This window comes from Acinonyx jubatus, chromosome D2, assembly GCF_027475565.1.
Source record: "Acinonyx jubatus isolate Ajub_Pintada_27869175 chromosome D2, VMU_Ajub_asm_v1.0, whole genome shotgun sequence".
Classification (NCBI taxonomy): domain Eukaryota; kingdom Metazoa; phylum Chordata; class Mammalia; order Carnivora; family Felidae; genus Acinonyx; species Acinonyx jubatus.
In genome coordinates, this window is record NC_069393.1 from 50703896 (window position 1) to 50730238 (window position 26343).

At 38.0% G+C, this 26343-nt stretch overlaps 1 protein-coding gene across 3 annotated transcripts in view; it reads left to right on the plus strand.

Moving 5' to 3' along the window:
• TNKS2 (tankyrase 2) overlaps positions 1–26343 on the plus strand; it is a 66656-nt gene that overhangs the window by 3325 nt on the left and 36988 nt on the right. For all 3 annotated transcript variants that reach the window (XM_015061925.3, XM_027062615.2, XM_053207786.1), the window contains exons 2-9: positions 11998–12222; positions 14695–14790; positions 17977–18013; positions 18184–18259; positions 18832–18926; positions 21067–21133; positions 23040–23226; positions 24222–24343. In XM_015061925.3, the coding sequence (XP_014917411.2) occupies positions 11998–12222; positions 14695–14790; positions 17977–18013; positions 18184–18259; positions 18832–18926; positions 21067–21133; positions 23040–23226; positions 24222–24343 (905 nt within the window). The remainder of the gene's footprint in view (positions 1–11997; positions 12223–14694; positions 14791–17976; positions 18014–18183; positions 18260–18831; positions 18927–21066; positions 21134–23039; positions 23227–24221; positions 24344–26343) is intronic.

The following is a 26343-nucleotide window of genomic DNA, read 5'->3' on the forward strand; positions in this document are numbered from 1 at the left end:
ACAGTGTAATCCCCTAGAAAACAGCAGTTTTCAGTAAAGGAGATTGGTTCTCTGAATTTATTTCTGAAAGATGAAGAAGAGGGACAGAAACTTTAGGAAAAAGTCATGTTGTTGTCTGTCACAGCCAAAGAAGTACATAGCATGCTGTAGAATCTTAGGATGGGGTTGGGGGTGGGGATAGCATTCCATGACTTCGGTCTTTGGGGTGTGCGGAGAGGTATCATTCAGTACAGAAATATGTAAAATCATTTATTAGGTTTAAATAATTCAGGTGTAGAAATGATGGGAAGAGATGAGGTACATAGTTGTATGTTGTTGGAGAATGACAAGTTGAAAAGAGCTTGCATTGTGGAGTTCTAGCTAAACAAGGTATCACTTGTTCTGCAGTTGTGTGCTACTCAGCCATCTACATTGGACTAGTCAGACTCAATTTCAGTTCTTATATTCAGTGGAGTGAATTGCAAAGGGTTGTTTTATTTTTTTGGTTCAGTTTGGTTTTTTATTCAGAGGAGGGTAGTGGAATTAGAGCATCTGGAAATTATTATAAAATCAACAGATACAAAAACTAGAGTTACTTTAGGGATGAAAGAAGACTAAGGTTAGACAGTGTTAGACAGAATGTTACTGTCTTCACATATGTAGAAGACAAGTAGAAGAGTGAAATGGATATTGGATATGACTTAAGTGGCTTGGGCAATCAAAACCGGGGTCAGTAGGTGAAAGGTTACAAGGAGTCAGACTGACTTTAACAATCTGTTTAACTGTGGAATTGGCTGCAAGTGTCCAAACAGTGGTTGGATTGGCATCTTTCAGAAATGTGGAAAGGATTCCTGCATAAAGGTGGGCAACTGGACCAACAGGTCAGAATCTGGATTGGTATACGAAAGTGGAATGTTTACCCCCAATTGAAGGTTTTAACAGCTCAGCTACCAAAGATATAATAGCTTTTGTGATTGCCATTCATATCCTTTCCCAAAACCTGTTGAAGACCTCCAAAAACATTTCAATAGCATTTCCTATTCTTGGCTGTAGGCCAATGCCATAATTATGGGAGATACACAAGATATACCCATATTCCTTACCTAGGACTAGAATTTTTTTAAGTTTTTTATTTTTGAGAGACAGAGAGAGACTGAGTGTGAGCATGGGAGGGGCAGAGAGAGAGGGAGACACAGAATCTGAAGCAGGCTCCAGGCTCTGAGCTGTCAGCGCAGGGCCTAATGTGGGGCTCAAACTCATGAACTGTGAGATCATGACCTGAGCTAAAGTCGGATGCTCAACCAACTGAGCCACCCAGGCGCCTCTAGGACTAGAATTATAGATTGTTTCCAGCATTGGTTTTTGCTGTGGGAGATGATTAAATCCTATATCAGTAAAAAACCCAAATCTGAAATAAAGACCAGTCTATATAAGAATTCAGGGAACCCCTGGGTGGCTCAGTTGGTTGTGTGCAACTCTTGATTTTGGCTCAAGTCACGATCTCACAGTTCATGCAGTTAAGCCCCACATCAAGTTCCTTGATGGCAGTGTGGAGCCTGTTTGGGATTCTCTCTCTTGAAATGAATAAATAAGCATTTTTAAAAAAGAATTTAGAATCTTTGGGGCGCCTGGTTGGCTCAGTCGGTTAAACATCCAACTTTGATTTTTGGCTCAGGTCATGATCCCAGAGTTGTGGAATCAAGTCCAGCTTAAGATATTCTCTCTCTCTCTCTCTCTCTCCCCACAAAATAAAACAAACAAAAAAAAACCACCTTAGAATCCTTTCTTGACTTACCAGATCTCCCAGTATATTCTGAAGACTTGAGCTGTACTTCTTTCTTCAGATCTTGCTAGACTTAGAGATTGACTTCAATAACAATAGTTTGGAGTACTTGTTTCAGTACTTCCTCATTCAGATTATCAGGATTTGATCAACCCAAAGGCTATGGCATTCTTTTCCAAGTTTCTCCTAGTCTGACCAGAGAGGTAGTATATCTGTCCTAAGTTGAGCTAGGCAAAGCCTTTTTCCCTGTATTCTTCATTCTAAAATATATGTGGAAAATACGTTTCCGGATGTTAGTAAAGTTAATAGTAAATGAGAGGTTTAAAATGATATTCCTCAGAAAAATTTGGTAAGAGTCCTGGCTATATAAGTCAAAGCTGAAGGCCACTTGATTATACATTCCCAACTCTCAGACCACAACAGCCTTCTCAGTTTCATGGCCTTGTTGACATTTTCTGTTTCTGAGCTTTTCCTTCTGGCAAAGTCCTACAAGAGACCAGCCTACCTTTAGACTAGCAGGACACAGGGACAGCATTATCATTTTGTATTGGACTGGTTATATCAATGGCCCATCCCACCTTTGGACTGTAAAAGGAAGGAGAGGTGGTGGCTTTTGGTTAATATTCCTAAACATCCAAATTGATTTCTATTGTGATTTCCACAATACTGTGGAAAACCATTCCAAAAACTTTGGAAGCCATTCACTGAAAGCATATTTTAGTATGGGAGCAAAATAAGATACTGTTAACAATACAGTAGTATTGAGAATACTGCTCTGACAGTAGAGTTGGCAATAGTTCCGAGACTGATAGCACCTAGATAGTGGTGAAATTTGACAAGAAAGAACCTGAGTAGATTTCTTAATAGCCACAAATCATCAACTCCATACTCTCTGTGAGGGTCATTTGCTTACTGTTCCAACAAAGTATTAAACATTGCACTAAACAGATGTTTATTAAGTCCTGTTTTATGCTAGATACTGGCTTTGGCCAGTGAACAGAAATGAACAGATTACAATACCTACCATTAAGTGACACAGTTTATTGATCAGTAAATTCACTTTACAAATAAGTCTGCTTTGTTTCACTGTCAGTGCTTTTTAGTGAATTCAAGCTCAAGTATGATTTCATCAGTATTTTCTTTCTTTCTTTCTTTCTTTCTTTTTAATGTTTATTTGTTTTGAGAGGGAGGGGGTAGGGAGAGAATCCCAATCCAGCACAGAGCCTGACACAAGGTTGGAACTCATGAACCGTGAGATCATGACCTGAGCCAAAATCAAGAATTGGATGCTTAACCAATTCAGCCACCCAGGCGCCCCTGATTTCATCAGTGTTCTCAAATGTAGAGCAGTGTTTGAAGATGAGTGCTGTCCCATAATTATAAAATAGACTGCATTGTATCCAGTGTATCCTGAGCAGCCATGACTGCCAATGAGATCCTTGGGATTTAGAGATTGGCACTAACTCTAAGGATATACCTTCTCAGGTTTTACCTGGCCAGTGAGAGCATTATCAGAATGTATCCTATATATCCTGAAATGCTTTTTTTTTTTTTTTTTTTTAAAGAACTGAGTACTTAAAAGAAGACTTTGAACTGTTCTTGAGACCATATGAATGAAGATTTCATCAAGGATTAGCCCTCAGAGTTCGGGAAGCATCTTAAATCTAAAGATTTTGCCAAACTCCCAACAATAAAATACTTAGAATTTGAAATAGCTATCTACTGACCCCCCTCTAACTCCCCCCTCCCTCCCCCCATGCCAAGGAAGTGGCTTCAGGCATTCAAAAGCTGAGAGTCCTCATCTACTCTTTTAGGATAGCAACATGATCTCTACCCACATAGTATAGTCATTACAATGTGACTTGTAAAAAGTGCCTATATCTGCTGTCAGCCTCCTGACAGGTTTTAGTCATCCTAATGGCTAGAGAATCATGTTAATACAAAGTTACTGAACAGTCATCTGTGTCTTGGACTGTTGGTAACTGTGTAGGTATAATAACTTGACCCATTCCACCCCTGTTTCTTCCCCAGCTAAAACTTCAGTTTTAGTATTTAATCATACATGTCAGTATTGAGTCTCTTTAGCTGGTTTTAAGCAACCTTCTTCAATTCCCAAATGATATTTTAACAGAAGGCTACTACTTGACCCGTCTTCAGCTAGATCACCAGTCCTTTGGGATAGATACCTTCATAATTGACACAATATCTTGTAATAAGTACATGTTCAACTAAAGCTGTTTCTTTTTTGAGAAGTTAGCCTGTGAATTACCATTTTGATTACTTCAGATGTGCTGATTACCATTGAAGAAATAGTGATCCTCCTTCTAAAAGTGCTTGGGCACATCACGTAGCTTTCCCTAAGAAGAGATACTTTGACTAATTTGTCTTTGTTCTGATTCCTTTTCTCTTACTCTCCAGTTTAAGAATTCTTTTATAAAAGCATTTCCTCCAGGTGGGTGCTGAATGGCTGGGAAAGCAGAACTATTAATTGGGGCAACTGTGGATGGCTTACTTGGAGAGGACAGTAAGATCGACAACGCTCAGGCAGAGATAAGGAAGACTAAAGTCAGAACATAGTGGCAAGATATTTGGCCTTTTCCTCCTTAAAATTTTCCCTCTTGGGTTCTGCAGTGCCATCTATTAATTTTACTTCTTAGGCTCCTTTTCTCATAGTAATTCAGCAAATATCAACAAATTGCTGTGTGCCACACAGTGTGAAGGACACTGGGAAAGTAATAATAAACTAAAAGACATGGCTCCTGCCTTTTATGGAACTTAAGAGTCCAGAAGATGAGTAAATGGTAAATCCAGATTTTAGTAAGTGCCAGAGGTTATTGCCATGAACAACCAAGAAAAAAAAAATCTCCATTTCTCCGCAGGTTGCGTTCTACTAGAGAAAAGGGGGAGACCAAATAAAGAATGTTAAGATAGAAAGTAACACTGGTGGGTAGAATGGACTGCTTTAGATAGGATGGTCAGGGATGGCCTCCTTAACGTGGTGATATTTGAACAGAATAGACACTAGGAGGAATGAATAGTGAGTGACGGCTACCGTGCGTAGTGAGAAATGCAGAGAACAAGGGAGGAGCAGTCCAAGCAGAAGGGCAGCATGTACCAAGTCCCTGAAGTAATGTTGGCACACTTGAAACAGAAAAAAAGCTGGATCATAGCTCAGAAAGCATAGAGTGGTATGAAATGTACTTAAGAGAAGTAGGTAAGAGCCAGTTTTCATGCAACAGGCCTTGCAGGACACAGCACAGTGATTAAATTTTATTCTGTGAGCATCAGTGGGAAGCCAGTGAGCTTTTTTTTTTTCCCCAATTACTCAAACTTTTATTACATTTCAGGAACAGAAGTAATCAAGAATTTAAATGTAGTACATTTAGCCAGTGAACTATTTTAAAGTATCATATCACTGATGATATAATGTAATGTTGGTACATATTTAAATAATTTAGGTAAATTTAAGTAACTTACTAATGATGATTTTATTTTGTTTTTTAAGTTTATTTTTGGGAAAGAGAGAGAGCACAAGTGGGGAAGGGGCACAGAGGGAGAGGGAGAAAGACAGACAGAACCTGAACCGGGCTCCAGGCTCTAGGCTCTAGGCTCTGAGCTGTCAGCCCAGAGCCCGGTGCAGGGCTCGAAGCCACAAACCATGAGATCATGACCTGAGCTGAAGTCAACCAGCTGAACCACCCAGGTGCTCCGATGATGATTGTTTTCAAAAGCTCCCTTGGGACAGAAGTAGAGTGAGGGGCCCAATTAGGAGACTGTTGTAATAATACAGGCTGGAGACAATAGTGATTGGGTCGGGGCAGGGTGATTGGAAATGAAGAGAAGTTCTGGAACATGTTAAGTTTGAGATGCCTTTGAAATATCCAGGTAGAGATATGTCCAGTAAATTGTCTGTAATTCAAGTGAAAAGTCTAGCTACACTGGAGATTTAAATTTGGAGGTTATGTATGTAGTTGGTACTTAATGCTGTAGGAGTAGATGAGATCACCTAGGAAGGGAAAAGAGGATAGAGAACTGAATCTTGAGGAATGCTGACATTTAGAAATTGGGTGGAGGAAGCAAGAAGGCCTCAGCTAGATAGGACTGTCCAAGACTTGAACTCCTCTTCTGCCAGAGACCTGTTTTGTCTGTAGCCTTCCTCATCTGAGTTAATGCCAGCTCCACCCCTCTGTTTCTCAGTTCAAAAACCTTAACATCATCCACGACTCCTCTCTCTCTCACCTTTTTACCCCTACCCTCACCCCACATCCAATCCATGAAGAAACTATACTGCTTCTACCTTCAGAGTACCCAGAATATGCCCTAATTACTCTCACAATTGCCACCAGATTCTTAGAGTGGTCCTCAAGCCTGTCTTTCTGGCCCTCATTAATTCTGACCTCATCTCCTACTTTGCTACTGCTTTCTCACTCAGCTCCAGTCACTCTGGCCTTACTGTTGGCTGTTCTTTCAAGTCTTTGATCAAATGTTACCATCACAGCAATACCTATGGTTATAGCAGCGCTTTTGATAACAGGCCAATTATGAAAAGAGCCTAAAAGTCCATCAACTGACGAATGGATAAAGAAGATGTAGTGTGTGAAATATTACTCAGCAATCAAAAAGAATGAAATCTTGCCATTTGTAACAATGTGGGTGAAACTAGAGTGTATTATGCTAAGCAAAATAAGTCAGAGACAAATAAATGATTTCACTCGTGGAATTTAAGAAGTAAAACAGATGAACATAGGGAAAGGAAAGCAAAACAAGATAAAAACAGGGAGACAAACCATAGAACAAGCTGAGAGTTGGTGGAGGGGTGTTGGGTGGAGGGATGGGCTAAATGGGTGATGGGCATTAAGGAGGGCATTTGTTGGCACCTGGATCACTCATTTGGTTAAGTGTCTGACTTTGGCTCAGGTTATGATCTCACTGTTTGTGAATTTGAGCCCTGTGTCCAGCTGTATGCTGGTAGGTTGGAGCTTGCTTCAGATTCTGTGTCTCCCTCTCTCTCTGCCCCCTCCCCTGTGTGCTCATGCGCGCGCGCTCTCTCTCCCTCTCTCTCTCTCTCTTTCAAAAATAAACATTAAAAAATTTTTTAAGTAAAAGGAGGGCACTTGTTGGAATGAGCACTAAGTGTTCTATGTAAGTGATGCATCACTAAATTTTATTCCTGAAATCATCATTGCACTATATGTTAACTAACTTGGATTTTAATTACAACAGCAAAGGGGCGCCTGGGTGGCTCAGTTGGTTAAGGGTCTGACTTCAGTTCAGGTTATGATCTCACAGTTCACGAGTTCAAACCCTGCATTCAGCTCTGTGCTGACAGCTCCATCCAAGCTTAGAGTCTGCTTCAGATGCTCTGTCCCCCTCTGTGTGCCCCTCCCCCGCTTGCTTACTCATGCGCGCGCACTCTCTCAAAAATGTTAAGAAAAAATTTTTAAAGAAATAAACCAAGAACAACACTACCTATGATGACCTCCTTGTTCAACTTTACAACCCATCTCCTTACACACACCCTGATCACTTCTTATTCTGCTCTTTTTCTAATTACCTTCTAACATAATTATTTTTTGCATTTATTGCTCATCTCTCCCACCTCCACAGAATAGAAGTTCCTCACAGGCAGGGATATGGTCTCTCATTCACTAGCATGTCCCAGGCACCAAAAAAAGTGTCTCTCATATAGTAGATATTCCCTAATCATTTGTTGAATGAATGGATGAGACAGGAGGAAAACCAGTAGTGTGTGATGAAATGGAAGTTTTGGAGACACTATTTCAGGAAGGAAGGGAGTAGTCAGTTGCCAAATGTTGAGAGGTCTAGTCAAATGAAAACAGACATATATCCCTTGGATTTGGTAACATGGAGATTTTAAGTAACCTTGATGAAAGCAGTTGTAAAGAAGCAGCAGAAGCCAGATTGGATTTGGAAGAGGAGTGAATAAGAGAAAGAATTGGTGGCAGCCTCTAGAGATTTGATTATGAAGTGGAGCAGAAAAACGGAAATTTGAATTTAGGGAGAATATTTTGTATAAAATGGAAGATACAGAACATGTTTACATACTGTCAGGAATGATCTAGTAGAGAGGGAGGTATTGTTGGGAGTGGGGAGAGAACAAAGACTTTGAGAAGGGACTAAAGTACAAGATGAAAAGGGATTGATCTTTGATAGAAAGTACACTTCAACACAACAGAAAACTAGCTTCAGATGCAATTTTGACGGTCACAGCTCCAGCTCATACCAGTTTCCTGAGTTCAAGATCTGTGGAGCTTTCTACTTGGCATTCGTTCCACAGGCACCTCAAACTAAGCATTTCCAAATCCAAATGATCTTATCCCATGAAACCTGTTTGTTTCTCAAAGATCTGACGGTCACCCCTTCCTTCTCCTCTTTCCCCAGAGTAAAGAAGTTACCAGGTGCTTTCTTGTCTCTTTAGTTATTCCTGTGTACAGTAGAAAAAATTGGAACCAATTTATCCCTGAGAAAGGACCTACAGGTCTCCAGCTGTTGATGGTTTGACTTATGATTGTACTATTTTACAATGGTGCAAAAGCGGTATGTGTTCAGTAGAATCCATACTTCGAATTTTGAATTTTGACCTCGTGTTGGGCTGGCACCGTGCAATACATGTTGGTGATGCTGGGCAGAGGCATTGAGCTGCAGCTCCCAGTCAGCCTGTGATCCTGTAATGACAAGGGTAAACAACCGATGCACTTAAAACCATTCTGTTACTCACTTTCAGTATAGTGTTCAGTAAATTATATGAGATACCCAACACTTTATTATAAAATAGGCTTTCTGTTACATTTTGCCCAACTTTAAGCTAATACATAAGTATTCTAAGCATGTTTAAGGTGGGCTAGGCTAGGTTGTGATTGATGTTCAGTGGGTTAGGTGTATTTAGTGCATTTTGGACATACAGTATTTTCAACTAAATGGGTTTATCAGGATATAACCCCATTATAAGTTGAGGAAGATTTGTAGTTAAATTATGGTACTTCCAACAGATAAATTAGGTAATGATAGGGGTTGATTTCTGGGATATTATTAGAGTTTTTAAAGGAGGATGCGAAACTCTTTTTGCTGTTTTTAAATACTAGTAGGTATTTGCTTGTTCTTCAGTAACCACTTTTATGTTGTAGCAGTATTTTTATGCTGTTTCTAAGAGGAGGCTTAGTAATATAGGAATAATTTCCTTTGGGTCTTTGTGAGGGCTTTTCAAGGAGGATTCAACCTGAATTGTATTATTAAATTGAATTCAGTTAATTTGCAACTCTGTGAGTGCCAGTTATGTACCAGGTGTTGGGTATTTTTGCAGTGATCATGAATTTTATAAGATTTCATTAGGAATTGTAAGCTCACAGAGATACATACACCCTTCTCTCCTCCCTGTTCATTGCGGCATTATTTACAATAGTCAAGACCTAAAGCAACCTAAGTGTCAATTGATGGATGAAGGAAATGTGGTGTATGTATATTTAATGGAATATTATTCACCCATAAGAATGAAATCTTGCCATTTGTAACATGGATTGACCTTGAGGGCATTATGCTAAGTAAAAGAAATACTGTGTGATCTCACTTATGTATGAAAGTTTACCCCCCCCCCAAAAAAAAACCCTCCTAGAACAGATTGGTAGTTGTCAGAAGTGGGAGGTGAAGGGGTGGGTGAATCAGTGAAGGTGGTCCAAAGATAAAAGCTTCCAGTTACATAATAAGTCCTGGGGATGTAATGTACAGTATGCTGACTATTTTAATCACTGTATATTTGAAAGTTGTTAAGAGAGTAGATCTTAAAAGTTCTCATCACAAGAAAAGGAAATTTGTAATTTATGTGTGCTGATGGATGCTAACTAGACTTAATGTGCTGTTCATTTGACAGTATATAAAAATGCTGGATTACTATGTTGTACACTTGAAACTAGTACATTATTTGTGAGTTGTGTCTCAATTTCTTTTTTTAAAGGCAAAAGATTCCACTAAAACCTGCCTGAAAACAGTTATAAAAACAGTATTCCATAAGACAAAGTCCAGATGCCACCTTAGCATGACATAAAAGATTTTTCCTCATCTGGTTATCTGCGTAATTGGCATTCTCTGTCTTATCGTGAATGATTTGCTTTTTCATGCTTCCGTGTCTGTGTACATTTTGTCTCTTCTGCTTGGACTGCAGTGTTCTACCCTTGCTCAGATCCTTCCCACCCACCTCTCCTCTCCTCATTTTCTTCATGATCCCTTGATTTTTCTGTAAGTCTTCAATTCAGATTTCACTGGAATCTCCTTGGGTAGTCCTTCCTATTCTCTGCTTTTCCCCCAATTTAGGTATTCCTTTCTTTGGACTTTAGTAACATTTTTGGTATACCTCTGTTATGGCAGTTGTATTGAAATGATGGCCTTTTTTTGTTTTTCCACATCTTAAATTGTGAGCTCTTTGAGAATAGGGAGAATCAGAGATAGGAAGATACTTATCTTTGTGACATGGAGCCTAGCAATATTAAAACAAAGAATCCAGTTAATCTTTCCAACCATCTAATTCTTACGTCAGCTGCAACTAGGCCAGCCCCAGGCATACACCTTAAAAAGATTCTGCTGCTTTTTTTTTTTTTAAGTTTATTTATTTTGAAAGAGAGTGCAAGCAGGGGAGAGGCAGAGAAATAAGGAGAATCTCAAACAGGATCCACACTGTCACCTCAGCCCATACAGGGCTCGAACTCCTCAAACCCTGAAACCATGACCTGAGCTGAAATCAGGAGTTGGACACTTAACCAACTGAGACACCCAGGCACCCCACTACTGCTGCTTTCTCATTCAGCTCCCACTCTGGTTTTAGAAAAACTGTATTCAGGATTGGTGGTTTTGAGAATATTCGGGTAAGGGTCATCTGGGTGGCTCAGTCAGTTGAGCATCTTACTTCAGCTCAGGTCATGATCTCGTGGTTCATTAGTTCAAGCCCCGTGTTGGGCTTGTTGCTGTCAGCCTTTCAGCGTTGAGCCTGCTTTGGATCCTCTGTCCCCCTCTCTCTGCCCCTCTCCTACTTGCACTTCCCCAAAAATAATTTCAAAAATTTTTTTTAGCCAAAAAGAATATTGGGGTAAAACTTTAGATGAGTGAGAAGGGGCTTCTGTCTCTCCTAGCACTCAGGTATAACCTCCCCATCTGCTTTAACATATGCCTGAAATTCTTCCCGTTTCATTTTGTTTTAGCTGTAAAAAAGGTTTTAAGTGTTGTTATGTGAGAATGGTAAGAGATTGAAATTCATTAGTACTGATTCTGTAAACCAGTATAAATGAGTTGTCAGACTTTTTTCTTTTGTTTGATATGGGGCCAGTTACAGCAGAACTGTGGAACATGGTTTTCTGAAGGAGGTCTCCTACCTAGAAAGAGGTTGCTTGTGTTGTGCACGTGACAACGTAGGGGCTCCTTTGAAGACACCTGATGTCACACTGTTGCCCAAGATCGCTTCTAATTTCATTGCATAGACTAACTGTAAGCAGATATTTTTTGTGTTGCTATCTTATAGTCCCTAATTTAGTGGAATCATTTTTTGAGATAGATGTGGGAAAAAGATTCTAGCAAGAGTTATATACTTTGAATATCTGAAAATGTATGCACACTAAATATGCAGAACTCCATATTTGCAATTAGAAATGCCATTAGAGAGTGGGAAACATTTGAACTCTGGGCTTTCAGTCACTTACTTCATAACCTTTCTCTGAAGTTAGTAGTACACTTGACCCTTGAACAACGTGGGGGTTGGGGTGTTGATCTCTGTGCAGTCAGAAATCCACATATAACTTTTAACTCCCCAAAAACTTAACTACTAATAGCCTACTGTTGCCCACAGCAACCTTACTGATAACATAAACAGTCAAGTAATAATATTTCATATGTCATCTGTATTATATACTGTATTCTTAGAGTAATAACAAAGAGAAAATAAAATACATTTATAGTACTGTAAAAAAATCTGCTTATAAGTGGACCCATGCAATTCAAACCAATGTTGTTCAAGAGTCAGCTATACTACCTAAAGCATTGGAGAGTCCCTCTGCTTTCTTATTAAGATTAGTAAGTGATATATTTCAGACCCTCTTTTCATCAATTATTTTTTTAATTGTTGTATCTTTTGTTATTCTTCATCCAAAGACATTTTAGTGTGGCTAGTATTTATTGACACTAATTGATGTATTCTCTTTGGCAAACTTAAATGTGGATAATTTGTTTTCTTTTAGGTTTTGGGCGTAAAGATGTGGTTGAATATTTGCTTCAGAATGGTGCAAATGTCCAAGCACGTGATGATGGAGGGCTTATTCCTCTTCATAATGCATGTTCTTTTGGTCATGCTGAAGTAGTCGGTCTCCTTTTGCGACATGGTGCGGACCCAAATGCTCGTGATAATTGGAATTATACTCCCCTCCATGAAGCTGCAATTAAAGGAAAGATTGATGTTTGCATTGGTAAGTCTGTTTACTTTCCAGAATATTCTTGAAGTAACTATTCTGAATCTAAGTTAAATTCATTTGTTAATATGATCAAATTCTGCCAGACTTTATTTAAATACTAGAGAATACTTTGTGATTTAATCTAACCATTATTTACTGAGTGTCTGTTTTTGTATGTTACTGAGCTTAAGTTCCTTAAAGAAGAGAGCACAAAATTCCCATTCTGTAGAAATTTAGATAAGACACATGAAGAAGCAGGTAAAGTCATGATAGAAGTGAACAGAGAGTGTTAAAGGATACTGAGTACCATGACTGGGTTGGAGTCAGGTTTCTCCTTCCTGGAGTCTTTCCAGGAAGTTGTGGGAGAAGGATTGAAAAGGTAGGTAGACTTCTTTGTAAAAAGCTTTGAATTGCAGATTAAGGAGCTTGATACTGTTATGTAGGTAGTGTGAAATCATTGAAGACTTTGGAGGAGACAGTCTGGTAAGAGTAGTATATTTTTGAAAGAACGATCTGGTACAGTGCTGAGTTGAATGGATGGCATCAGAGAGACTAGCTTGGAAGCTGTAAAATAATCCCGATGAGAAATGAGGGCATCAAGGAGGGTTGTAGAATAGAAATGGCAGGATAAGAAGCATTTGAAGGACATATGATCAGTTAACAAATGATACAGGATTGGCCTGATAGGTTGGTTGGTCACTGACAGAAAATTATAATTGAAAAGATTATTTGAGAGTTTTCATTAACCTGGTATTGACTTTTCTGAGCCTAACAGTCAAGGGTTTCAGACTGCTTACCTTAGCTCTATTTCCTGATTCAAAACAAGGACAGCTAAAATCCTTGAGACAGCTAGAAAACCAGTTCGGTGCACTAGGAAAAGTCCAAGTGCTCTATGCTGGATTTAAAAGTTGCTCTCTTGGGGCACCTGGGTGTCTCAGTCGGTTAAGCATCCGACTCCGGCTCAGGTCATGATCTCACTGTTTGTGAGTTCCAGCCCCACATTGGGCTGGCTCTGTGTGCAGACAGCTCCGAGCCTGCAGCTTACTTTGGATTCTGTCTCCTGCTGTCGCTGCCCCTCCCCCGCTTGCGCTATCTCAAAAATAAATAAACATTAAAAAAAAAAAGTCACTCTCTCCTCACCCCAAAACCCCATAACCCTATTTATAACTATTTATACCAGTCCCAGCCTAGCTCAAGTTAGGTCATTTATAATCAAGATACAAAACACTTTACCTAGTAGCCTCTGCCCTGTTCTGCTTTCCTGTGTGTTATCTGAAATTGCTGCTGCCCTCTGCTCACAGCCCTTTTCTAGTTCCTGAGTCATAGACCTATAAATCATCAGCTTTAATAATGTAGCATTTTCCAAATACGGTTATAGATCTGCACTGTCCAGTATGGTAACTGAGCACGTGTGATGCAGCTAGTCTGAATGGAGATATACTTTTAACATACCATATTTCAAAAACCATGAAAGAAAGGAATGCAAAAATCTCAATTTTATATTGATCACAATGTAAATATAAATGTTGAAATGATGGTATTTTGGGTGTATTGGATTAAATAAAATATTGAAAATAACTTATCCTGTTTTTAATGTGGCTACTAGTAAATTTTAAATTATATATGTGCTCACATTTTATTTCTGTCGGACAGCACTATTACAGGTAGTGGTAGAGTGGAATGAGTATAATAACCCTGTCAAAGAACAGGAGGTAGGCTTCCTGCTCTGCATGTATTTGCCTGTCTTTCACCAGCACTTACTTAAAGAGTATGCTAGAATTTTTTTTAAAAATTTTCTTCCATGTTTATGTATGTATTTATTTCAAGAGACAGCACAGAGCCCAATGCAGGGCTGGATCTCACGAAATCAAGCATCAGCTGAACCAACTGAGCCACCCAGGCACCCCTAGAATATCTTTATATAACAAGTAACAGTAGAGAATATAGCTCAAATCTGTTCTTTTCATGTGCTCTAGGATGTAACATGGCAGTTTTGATTTGGGGTTTGTTAACCCTACAGAGTATTTTTCTTTTCTTTTTCAAAGAATTTACCTGTGTGATTTTTTTTTTTTTCCCTCCTTTTTTAATTCCACAGATCCCTGTTCCCGGGCTTTCATAGCTTTGGAACTTCTATTTTTGTTATGGTAGGACATTCTTTGTAACATAGGCAGTGTTCCTTTGGAATGACAAAACAAGCTTTTAAGTAAACTAGTCTTTTATTTCTTTATATACTCTGATCTGTTCAGTCACAGAGCAAAGGAAACCCGACATTAATCTTAGGGGACATTTATTTAAGGTGTCTTATACATTAAATAATGCAATATTTTCTATATTCTTATCTTTAAAATATAACATTTACCATACTGTCAGGATATGAAAGGTCTTTAAATAATTCTAAGACTTCTGGACCAGAGTTTTGAGAAAATGATTTACTAAAAGAATATTGTCATGGTTACCATTTTGAAAGGTAGTGTTTCTGTGTTGCAGTGCTCTTACAGCACGGAGCTGAGCCAACCATCCGAAATACAGATGGAAGGACAGCGTTGGATTTAGCAGACCCGTCTGCCAAAGCAGTGCTGACTGGTAAGCCGATGTCCTCTCTTTGGGTATTCCAGGAAGAATATAAAGAATTGAGCTCGCTAGGTAGACAGTCTGCTTCCTGCTGTTAATGATGTCAACTAGATTTTGAAAATGCTGTCAGTTCAGTTGTTAACTCTTTTCTACATCTGGACAGTTGATATTTGATTTTTGTGTAAGAAAAGTAAAGCTTTTCTTTTTTCTTTTTAAATTGGTCTTTAAATATGTGATTTCTGCCTTATTTTGGGTCAGGGGTGTTAGATAGTTGTGTGTTACTATCACGTATTCAGGATTTTTAAATGTCCCTGATTTTTCCAAGCAAAAATAAACAATTGGAACAACATCAAAATAAAAAGCTTCTGCACAGAGAAGGAAACAATCAAACTAAAAGGCACCCTAGGGAACAAGAGCAGATATTTGCAAATGACATATCTGATAAAGGGTTAGTATCCAAAATATATGAAGAACTCACAAAATCCAACACCCAAAAAAACAAATAATCCAATTAAAACATGAGCAGAAGGCACGAACAGACAATTTCTTCAAAGAAGACATACCTGATGACCAACAGACACGTGAAATGATGCTCAGCATTACTGATTGCCAGGGAAATGCAAATCAAAACTACAATGAGGTACCACCTCACACCTTACAGAATGGCTAAAATCAACAACACAAGAAGCAGCAGGTATTGGTGAGGATGTAGAGAAGAAGGAACCCTCGTGCACCGTTTGTGGGAATGCAAACTGGCGTTGCCACTGTGGAAAACAGTATGGAGATTTAACTCAAAAAGTTAAAAATAGAACTACCCTACAATACAGTAATCACACTACTGGGTATTTACCCAAAGAATACAAAAACACTAATTCAAAGGGATAGGTGCACCTCGATGTTTATAGCAGCATTATTTACAATAGGCAAGATACAGAAGCAGGCCAAATGTCCATCAATAGATAAACAGATAAAGAAAATGTGGTGTGCGTGCACGCGCACACACGTATAACATACATACATAGATACATAAACACACACAATGCAATATTACTGAGCCATAAAACAGAATGAAATCTTGCCATTGACAACAACATAGATGGAGCTAGAGAGTATAATGCTAAGCAGAATAAGTCAGAGAAAAACAAATATCATATGGTTTGACTCATATGAGGAACTTAAACAAAAAGGGGTGGGGGGCAAAGGGGACAAAAAGAGCAAGAAACCAAGAAACAGACGCTTAACTATACGGAACAAGCTGATGGTTACCAGAGGGGAGGTTGGCGGGGGGACAGGTTAAATAGGTGATGAGGATTAAGGAGTGCACTTGTTGTGAGGAGTATCAGGTAATTAAAAGCTTCAACAACAACAAAAAAAGAGTAGCTTAAAATAAGTGAAATCTCAGAAATTTTTATTAGCCAGTGAATAAGGAAACATCTCATTTTGAGATCAGAGAATTTCTATTTCCAAGCTAAGCTGCCTAAAAATGCTACTTTTCCAGGCATGCAGTTGTTCTGCTAAAATTTTTTTGTGATATATATGGTTTTACAAGGTTCTGTATAGGCTGTCAGTTTATAAGAAGTTAAAAAAATAAATGTCCTGATTTTTCAAGATAACATGTTTACCCTTTTAATATACTATTTTTTAAGCTTTTTTTTTTTAATGTTTATTTAGAGAAAGACAGAGAGACAGGTGGAGCACGAGTGGGGGAGGGGCAGAGAGAGAGAGAGACATAGAATCCAAGCAGGCTCCAGGCTCTGAGCCTGACATGAGGCTCAAACCCACAAACCATGAGATCATGACCTGAGCCAATGTCGGACACTTAACCAACTAGGCACCTAGGCACCCCTAGTATACTATTTTTTTTTAATGTATTTTAATCTTTTTCTTTTTCTCTCTTTTTTTATGAAACCCTTTCAGAAAGCTCTAAGAGCTCTAACCATTCCCTTTTCTAGACAGAGGATTCTGGCCATACCAATTTCATTACCATGAAGAGTGTCAATTATTGTTCTCGCATAACATATTCATGTCTTTGGAACCTCTTAGGATGTGTAAGGCTTAGTTTCTAGGTTTACTTAGACTGTCAAGCCTTTTCAAGTGGTAGTATCCACTTCAAATGTTTCTCCTTCATCAGACTGTTTCCTTTTAAGCAGCTCTCTGCCATATTATTTTCTGGATTCTTCTTCACTGTGTGATCACCATTAGAATCATGTCCAGTCCAATACTCAAGAGCCTGAGGGCTTGTGCTATGAGCTCTTGTGCTTGGAATTTGTGATATTTCTTCTGGTACTACTGAGAAAATTTAGACTAGTCCCTCAAAGGGGTTCTAGAAAAGTGAACTGCTATAACTATAAATCCAGTGTTTACTTCCCCCTTCCCTATTCCATGCTATTCCCTGCTTTTTTCTTTTTAAACACCTTGGGGCTGAAAGAAGCCTTGCACTAGTAATCAATATATAATTTGCACTGTGGGCAGCAGTTTGGATTTTATTTCAGCAAATCAGTAAGCACTATCCATTAGGTTTATTTAAGTTATATTCATTTTAAAATTTTGTTTGTATTCGTTTGTAAATATGAAAGCTATAGGCATAAAGAGTTTATATTTGATCCAATTTTTATTTGCATATATTTAAGTAGCATTATAATAAATATAATTTTAGTGTTGAAAAATCTTCTGGATCCATAAAAATGTTAACAATATGTTCAGTTGATAATGCCATAGATTATCTTTTGTTATCTCTATAGTGTTGGTATATTGAATTTTGTTTTGTTTTACCTTTGAGTGAAGTTGTGGGTGCATTTTGTCTGTTGAACAAATAACATAATTGGTTTTAGGAAATTTGGAAAATTCTTTCCTTTACAAAAAAAAAGGAAAAGCTCACCAATAACCTACCACCTAGAACAAACTTTTGAAAGTTTGGTTTATTTTCTTCTTGGCTTTCCTTTTTTGGTGAATATTGTTTTCATAAAGCTTCATTATGTAATATTGGATTTTTTTTTTTTTACTTTTATAAAAATTATTCCATGTTCTTTATATAATTATTTTTAAACTGTACAATATTCTGTTAATTAACCATTTTCCATTTTTTGGAAATTTCGTTTATCTACTTTAAATATAGTTCATGAGGATCTTTATGCATAAAACTGTTACTACTTTTGTGACTCAATTTTCTTTAATCTCCTTTTTTCCCCTAATTCACAGGTGAATATAAGAAAGATGAACTTTTGGAAAGTGCCAGGTATGTACTGGTGTAATAAATACGTACCATGAATAACTTCATCGTTAATTTTTTTTTTTTAACAACAAGCAAACTTTAAAAGAGAATGATTTTTTTAATAGTCATATATATGCCTCCATATAGGCTCTGGTAAAGAATACAAATTACTAATACATTTTTTTGTGTGCTAGGAGTGGCAATGAAGAAAAAATGATGGCTCTTCTTACACCATTAAATGTCAACTGCCATGCAAGTGATGGCAGAAAGGTACTTCGTTTTGCAACTAAACTTGTGTTCATCCTCCTGGTAACATGAAAATGCATTTGTGTCACTAAAAATTAAAACATTTGATGAAGGGGCACCTGGGGGGCTCAGTCAGTTAAGCTTTCGACTCTTGATTGTGGCCCAGCTCATGATCTCATGGTTTGTGAGATCAAACCCTGCATCAGGCTCTGTTCTGACAGTGCAGAGCTTGCTTGGGATTCTCTCTCCCTCTCTATCTGCACCCCCCACCGTGCGCTCTCTTTCTCTCTCTCGCTTTCAAAAGAAATAAACTTAAAAAAAAGAAAACGTTTGATGCAAATGCTAATATTTCTTTTAAGTAATAGTTTGGATTCTTAAATTTAGTAATACTTTATTGATAATAAATATATAGTTGTTTGCTTCTTATTTAATAACGAACTTACAAACTTATGCCTTCAGTACATATGTTGGATTCTATAAAACCAAATTAATACCTTTATCAAGTTTTTTTCTGGATTTTTGGTATTTGGATTTTTACCTTTTCACACATTTCTGTAGCTATTATTTTAATTTCATTAATTTGATTAATATTTCAGTCAACTCCATTGCATTTGGCAGCAGGATACAACAGAGTAAAAATTGTACAGCTGTTACTGCAACATGGAGCCGATGTCCATGCTAAAGATAAAGGGTAAGTAAGCATTTGAAACAGATGAGGATTTCTCAGATGTTTCTGTCCTTGTAATAATCTCTGTAATCTTATAAAAATCTTACTGTTTGCTAAACAGCATAAACATTATTGAGTTTTTACAATATGCAGATTGCTCTCAGGAATCTGAGAATTATAAAATCGTAAAGCTCCCAGTCATAGGGCTTACACTGCATTTAGGGAGAATGGAAAGATAGCTAACAATATAAGATCTCTACCGAGGGTGAGGTATAATAGAGATAGTACTTTAGGAGTTCCCAGGAGGGAACTCTCAGTGATGGCTGTAGTGGCTGGAAAATCCTTCAGGAGGAGGTGATACTTGACCTGGACTCAGTTCAAGAGAGCAGAGAGCTTAGGAAACATCTTTGTGCAAGACAATCTGTGTGAGAGGAGGTGCTGAAGCATATATTACAACATCTTTAAGAAACAATGACTAAACCAGTATGGCTGAAGCAGATGATTTATGCAGGAGGGAGAAATGAAGTTTAGGGTTGCAGAAGTAGGTAAGAAGCAAGTTTTAGAAGACTTGGTATTCTAGCCTAAAGAATTCAAGCTGTGAGCTGTGAGCCATTGAAGGATCTTAAGTAAGGGGAAAATTTTTTCTAAAAGAGGGGTTTTAGGGGACACACTCTGGCAGGAATGTGTAGAGTAGTTTGGAGACACAGAGCCAGAAGGAAAAGAGCAGTTAGAGTAATCATTGTAGGGGTTCAAGCACGATGAGAATCTATAATAATGTTGCAGAGGAATGGAAATGAAGACATAGGTGCAGGAGATATATTACAAGGTAAGTACGGCCAAGATTTGTTGACTGAATATGATGAATGAGAAAGGAATAAAAAGATAACTACATTTCAAATTCTGAAGCTGAATGACTGAGACCCAGTGATACACATGCTAAAATCCAGGAGGGAAATCTTGGAAGAAAACGTTGAGTTCCCTTTTTTTTTTTTATGTTTATTTATTTTTGAGAGAGAGACAGTGAGCATGCACGAATGGGCGATGGAGGGGGGTGCAGAGAGACAGGTAGAGAATCCCAAGCAGGCTCCATGTAGTCAGGGCAGAGGCCAGTGCGGGGCTCGAACTCAAGAACCGTGAGATCATGACCTGAGCCAAAATCAAGAGTCTGGGCACTTAACCGACTGAGCCACCCAGGCACCCCTGAGTTCACTTTTAGAACTCTCGGTTTTATGAGATGATGATGAGGGCTCAGGTAGAGAGAGCCAGTAGATAGTTGGGAATGAAATCGGTGCTCGGGAAAGAAATCCTACAATGAAAAATGGTGAGGAAAGCCACGAGCCTTTAAAGAGAGGACAGGTAAAATTAAAGGCTAAACTGTGAGTGGCTCTTCCTCACCAGCAGCCATCACGATCGTGTCTGTGGTAATTAATGAATGAGTGATCCCCAAGGAAGAGCAGCTTAAAGGTACAAGTCAGGATTTTAAGGTTCCGCCGTACCTTCCTATACAGAAAGTTCTTTCTCCGTTGCCATCATGAAGGAATTGGGTTTTAGTTTATTAAGTAATTTACCCTACAGAATCTGAAAAAAAAAGTCTCAAAGAAGAGCCAGTTTTTGAGCTCGGAGTCTGGAAAAGATTGTAGAAGCCAGGAGGGAGGGAAGTCTGTTCTACACCAAGGGGATAGTATGTGCAGAGGCATCAAGGGAACTGCAAGTGCTTGAGTGTACCATCATTGAAGGGTAAGGTTCCAGAAGGCCAGACCATTGCATGCCAGGGTAAGCAGTTGGAACCAGCTTTCAAAAGCAAGGAAGAACCAGTGAAGGGCATTAAAACAAGGAGTAACTACGTCAGATTTACCTTTTAGAAAAATCTGGCTACAGTTTGGAGGGTAAATTGAAGTGGAGGCTGTTTCAGTAGTATAAGAAGAAATAATAAAGGCCGTGGTGTTAGCCGTGCAGGAAAAAAAAGATGGATTTGGAAGCGACTTGGGAGTTAGGATTGTTAGAACTTAGTGCTTAAATGGGTGTTAAATTCTGTTCATTTCTGTTTGAAGGTCACAAAAGCCATTTGCTATTTAAATCTAAGCGTAAATTTAAGTTAATTACAATTACGCCTAGGAGATCTGTAATAACACAGACTTCTTTTCACCCTCACCCCATACTGTAGTGATCTGGTGCCCTTACACAATGCCTGTTCTTATGGTCATTATGAAGTAACTGAACTTCTGGTCAAGGTTAGTTCTCTTCTGTTTTTCTTAGAATTATAAAACCAATTTGAAATACATCGTATACCTGTTCACTATGTGTTTTCAGTGCTTGGTGGGTATAGAAGGAATATGTATAATCCTTACATAGATGATTTATAGGTCAGCATTTGACCACTTTGAGGTTTATGAGGTACCATATGGTTTTATTTTATTTTTTCCAAAAAATTTTTTTAATGTTTGTTTATATTTGAGAGAGAGACAGAGCGCAAGCAGGGGAGGGGTGCAGGGAGGGGAGGGACAGAGAGAGAGGGAGACACAGAATCCAAAGCTGGCTTCAGGCTCCCAGCTGTTAGCACAGAACCCAACACAGGGCTCGAACTCCCGAACTGTGAGATCATGACCTAAGCTGAAGTCAAGAGCCAGAGGCTTAACCAACTGAGCCACCTAGGCACCCCGGCTCTCAGTACTTTTTTTAATGAAGTATTTGTATGTACGTATCTATGTATGTATGCTATTTAAGTAATCGCTCCATTCCACATGGGCCTCAAACTCACAACCCTAAGATGAAGGGTCACATTGTCTTCCAACTGAGCCAGCCAGGAGCTCCTTTTAATGAAGTTCTTAAACTGAAATATATTTAGCTGAGGGCAGCTAGGGTGAAAGGAAGCCTAGAAACCATCTGATAAGAAAGATGAGTGAAGGAGCTGAAGGTGTTTAGACTCAAAAAGAAAAACGTAAGAGTTGCTTTCAAATACTGCAAAGAATGTTGATCTCATTTGCTCCGAATATCAGTAGATCAAAGTTTAAAATACATGTTTAACTTAAGATAGAAGATAACTTGTAATAAGATTTACCTGGTAATTATGAAAAATCATGTTAGTTAAGAATTAGTTTCCCATTATTGAGAATACCAAAAAGGGTAAGGAATTCATTTGTCTTGTGCAGGAATACTGTGGAAGGGATTGTGAGAGATGAGATTGAACTGGAATGACTTCTGTGCTCTGTCCAACTCCATTACTTGAAATGGCTGAAATTAAAAAGACTGACAAGGATGGGGGAGCACTAGAACTCAAACATTGCTGATGGCAATGCAAAAGTAATACAGCCACTTTAGAAGACTATTTGGCAGTTTCTAATAAAAGTAAACCTATACTTACCGTATCATCCAGCAATTCCATTCCTAGGGACATAGCATGTGTCCATAAAGGGACTCGTACATGAATGTTCATAACAGTTTATTCATAATAGTCAAAAACTAGAAATAGTCCAAATGCCCATCAACAGAGTAATGGATAAGTAAATTATGGTGTGTCTGTACAATGGAATGCTATTCAGCAATAAAAATGAACTGTTGATACAACATGAATGAATCTCAGAAACACTGTATGTGAAAGAAGCTAGACACAAAAGTACATACTGTGTTATTCTATTTTTATGAAGTTCAAGAACAGGTAAATCTAACATGGTGCTAACAGAATGGGGCCAGGAATTATCTATAAAAGCGTGAGGGAACATTCTGGGGTAATGAAAGTATCCTATATCTTGAGTTGGGTGATGTTATCATGGCTGTATATATTTGTCAAAACTTTCAGATTATTCACTGAAGAACTGTGTTTTACCATATGTAAATTATACCACAAAAAAAAGAAAAAAAATTAGAAATTGGAAAAGATGCAAGTTAAAGCTTCATTCTTAACTGTGTTTTTAACAATAAAAGAGTTAAATAAGGCCCTTGTGCATAGGCCTAGCAACAAGCTGCTGGTTTTCCGTGGGGGGAGAAATGTATTTCTGAAATAATTAGTTTGAAAAGTGAACTTTGAGAACATAACTTGTTTAAGCATGCATGATGTTAAATTATACAGTACTAATAATTCTAAACTCTCTTACAAATTGAACACTAAATATATGCTCTACCCGCCTCCCAATCCCTCAGCATGGTGCCTGTGTAAATGCAATGGACTTGTGGCAATTCACTCCTCTTCATGAGGCAGCTTCAAAGAACAGGGTTGAAGTGTGTTCTCTTCTCCTAAGTTACGGTGCAGATCCAACACTGCTGAATTGTCATAATAAAAGTGCTATAGACTTGGCTCCCACACCACAGTTAAAAGAAAGATTAGCATGTGAGTATAAAATGATGAATGTTCAACCTCGAACATTAAGATACCAATAAACCAAAAATTTGTTCTTTCTCACTGTTTTTAGAAATTTTTAAATAATAGGCTATGATACCCTTAGCCATGGGTATCTACTGTTGTTCGTGCTAGCATATTTAGTCACTTGGAGGTTTCTACTCGAGAACTTCTAGTCTTAAGATGCCGTGAAAAGAAAATATATTTGTATTTGTTTTTTCAAGTCAAGTTCAATGCTTTTTATATGTGTTAGTCTAGATAGTTGGTATGGGTTTGAAAAGAAAGAATTTGGGTTTTGTTCCTATCTTTGGTGTGAGTTTCTGATTAATCTGCCATGAAGTTACAGTGTTATTTGTAGGATTGCTGTCTTGTAAACATAGTCCCCAGATTTTACCATCTAATATGCTTTAGTATGTAGGCAGTTCTATGGTTTTCGGTCTATAACTGATACAGATGTAGTGAGAAACAGCCACCTGGTTCAGATACAGTATTACTACATAGAAGTAGGAAACTGGTGTTAACATTTGTATTCTTCTGGAACAATAAAGGCTAATGGGTGGTGTCACAAATCTGATGCATGAAAGGAATGTTGAGAAAATATTCTTTCATTTGTTCATCAGTAGGTGGCTCTTAAAAATATTTGATTTTCTGGTCACCAGTTCTCTGATGTGTGAGCAAAATTACCTGCTGCTGCCATGCTAGTGTAGGGACCATGATCACTTTTTGTTTTATTTGTTTACTGAGAAAAATTCTCTGCTTTGGAAAATTCTTAGAACTCTCAGGTCTGGGAATACATTGCAGTACTCTGGGTCCCTACAGACCAAAATAGACCCTGAGTCAGCCATGGGCTAAATCTGTGTATACATTTGGGGATGAATTGAGTCATAACTGAGAAAAGCTGGTATAGCACTGTCTCCCTTTTGGGGGGTTATATTTGGAGAATATCTTCAGAACCTCAATAATTTACATGCTTTTTCTTCATCTAGATGAATTTAAAGGCCACTCGTTGCTGCAGGCTGCACGGGAAGCTGATGTTACACGAATCAAAAAACATCTCTCTCTGGAAATGGTGAATTTCAAGCATCCTCAAACACATGAAACAGCATTGGTAATGTTTCAGGTTAAACTTTTTAAGATGCAATAACCAAAAACATGCTAAACTAATCATAACATCATACTTCTTTTGATGACACAGAATAACATAATGTCCTACTTTTACTAATAGAATTGTTTTAAAGATTTGTTTTTTTTTAAATTAGTACCTGAACATGTATAAAGAAAAAATTTCAAACAGTACAGAAAAATAGACAACCTCACCCCTCTAAAGGCAATAGTATTATTCATTTAAGTATCCTTCCAGAAAAAAAAAACTATTCATATACTGACATATATTATAGGTAGCCTTTTTACTATCATAATAGTACATATCATTTCCTTTTTTGTTATATAAATTGTAAATGCTTGTGATTGAGAATTTTGAACCCAGTCAGGGTAATGAAAAAAAAATAATTCTGCCATCCATATAAAAACCACTTGCTTTTCCTTCCAGTATTATAATTTTTTTCAGAATCAGTCTAAGGTCTGTATATATCCCCTCTATACTGTGTGAATAATGTGTCTATGTGAGTAGAGGCTGCTTCTCAGATAAAGGTAGTAACACTTTTGTGGAGCTGTAACAAAGTAGATGAGAATTGGGCAGTCTGTGGAAAAGCAGAAAAGAATGGGATCCAGTAGGGATAAAGTGATGGCAGATAGGAAGAGAATGGTGTAATCAGACTGTCTTAGAACTAACGGTTTAAAAGGAACAAAGTCAGTGCTGCTGTATGAATTGCAGAATGTGCTTTGAGTGAGGGAAGACGACCCTAAATAAACAAATATGGTTAGGGGCAAATTTAACTCATAGTCCTGCTTACCTAGTATCTTGTAGATAATTCATTTTCTTGGTTATTGGTTAATTTCCTTCCTTATGCCATGATGTAAACTATGTGAAGGTCATGTAGGAACCTATCTATAACACATTTTAGGCCTTTTTGCCACTCTAGTTGTAAAAAATATCTAAGCAAAAAAAAGAGTAAAGCTGCAGACTAATAAGAAATGCTAGTGCAAATTATCAAGATGGTGCAGAGAAATCTGAAAAGACTGACAGGAAAATTTTCTGGTCTGAAAAGCTAATACTATATATTATTTTCCCTGTAAGTAGTCTGCTATTAAACAACTTATTTCTGTTACTAACGTTAAAACCTACTAGGAGTTAAGTATTGGTGGATAGTTGTGGTGCAGGGAGGGGCAGTATTTTCCAGGCTTCCAGAAATTACAGGTGCTGCCCCAGGATGGGGCTGAGGAGTAGGAGTGCAGTTTTGAGATGGATGTGATCAAGAATTCTTGGAAATAAACTATTTCTGTTTTGTGTGCTACCCTGATAGATAGATGTCCTGGGATGGTAACTCCCGACATACCAAAGGAGCTGTGTTTACCAGTTAGAAATGGTTTTTATTGAGGGCAAAGGAATGATTTTGGTGACAGCAGCAACACAGAATGAATCTGAAGCAGTCATGAAGATCAGATAAGCTTTATAATTAATAGGTTAAAGTAAGAGAACAAATTTCATATGTACTTTGAATTTAGATATATAGAACAACTTAGCTTAACAGTTATCCAGAACTTTTATCCCATGAATTCTCAGGCTTCAATTGAACTTAGTATCTTTACATTGATCTCGTCATTCACACATTCAGACATTTGTTGAACCTATTGTATAGGAGTATTATCCTGGATATTAGAGATGCAAAGATTTTGGGACATGACCATGAGATACATACTAGGTTTATAACTGGCAAATCCCCACTTCCTGACTCCTTTCCTCTTTGACGTATCATAGATATAGATGCTACAGCCTTCATTGTAGAGCATTTCATCTTCTCCCATTGATTTTGACAAATCCAAGCTAATCCAAGCTCCTTATTCTGTTGAAGCAACTAGTTGAGAAAGAAGTAAATACTAATCTTGGCAGCTATTTGATCTGTGCTGTTACCAAGCAGCCTCCAGAGCTGATGAGTGTCTTTTATTTCTTCATGTAAAGAAACTCCAACCTTTGGGGTGCTTCATTAA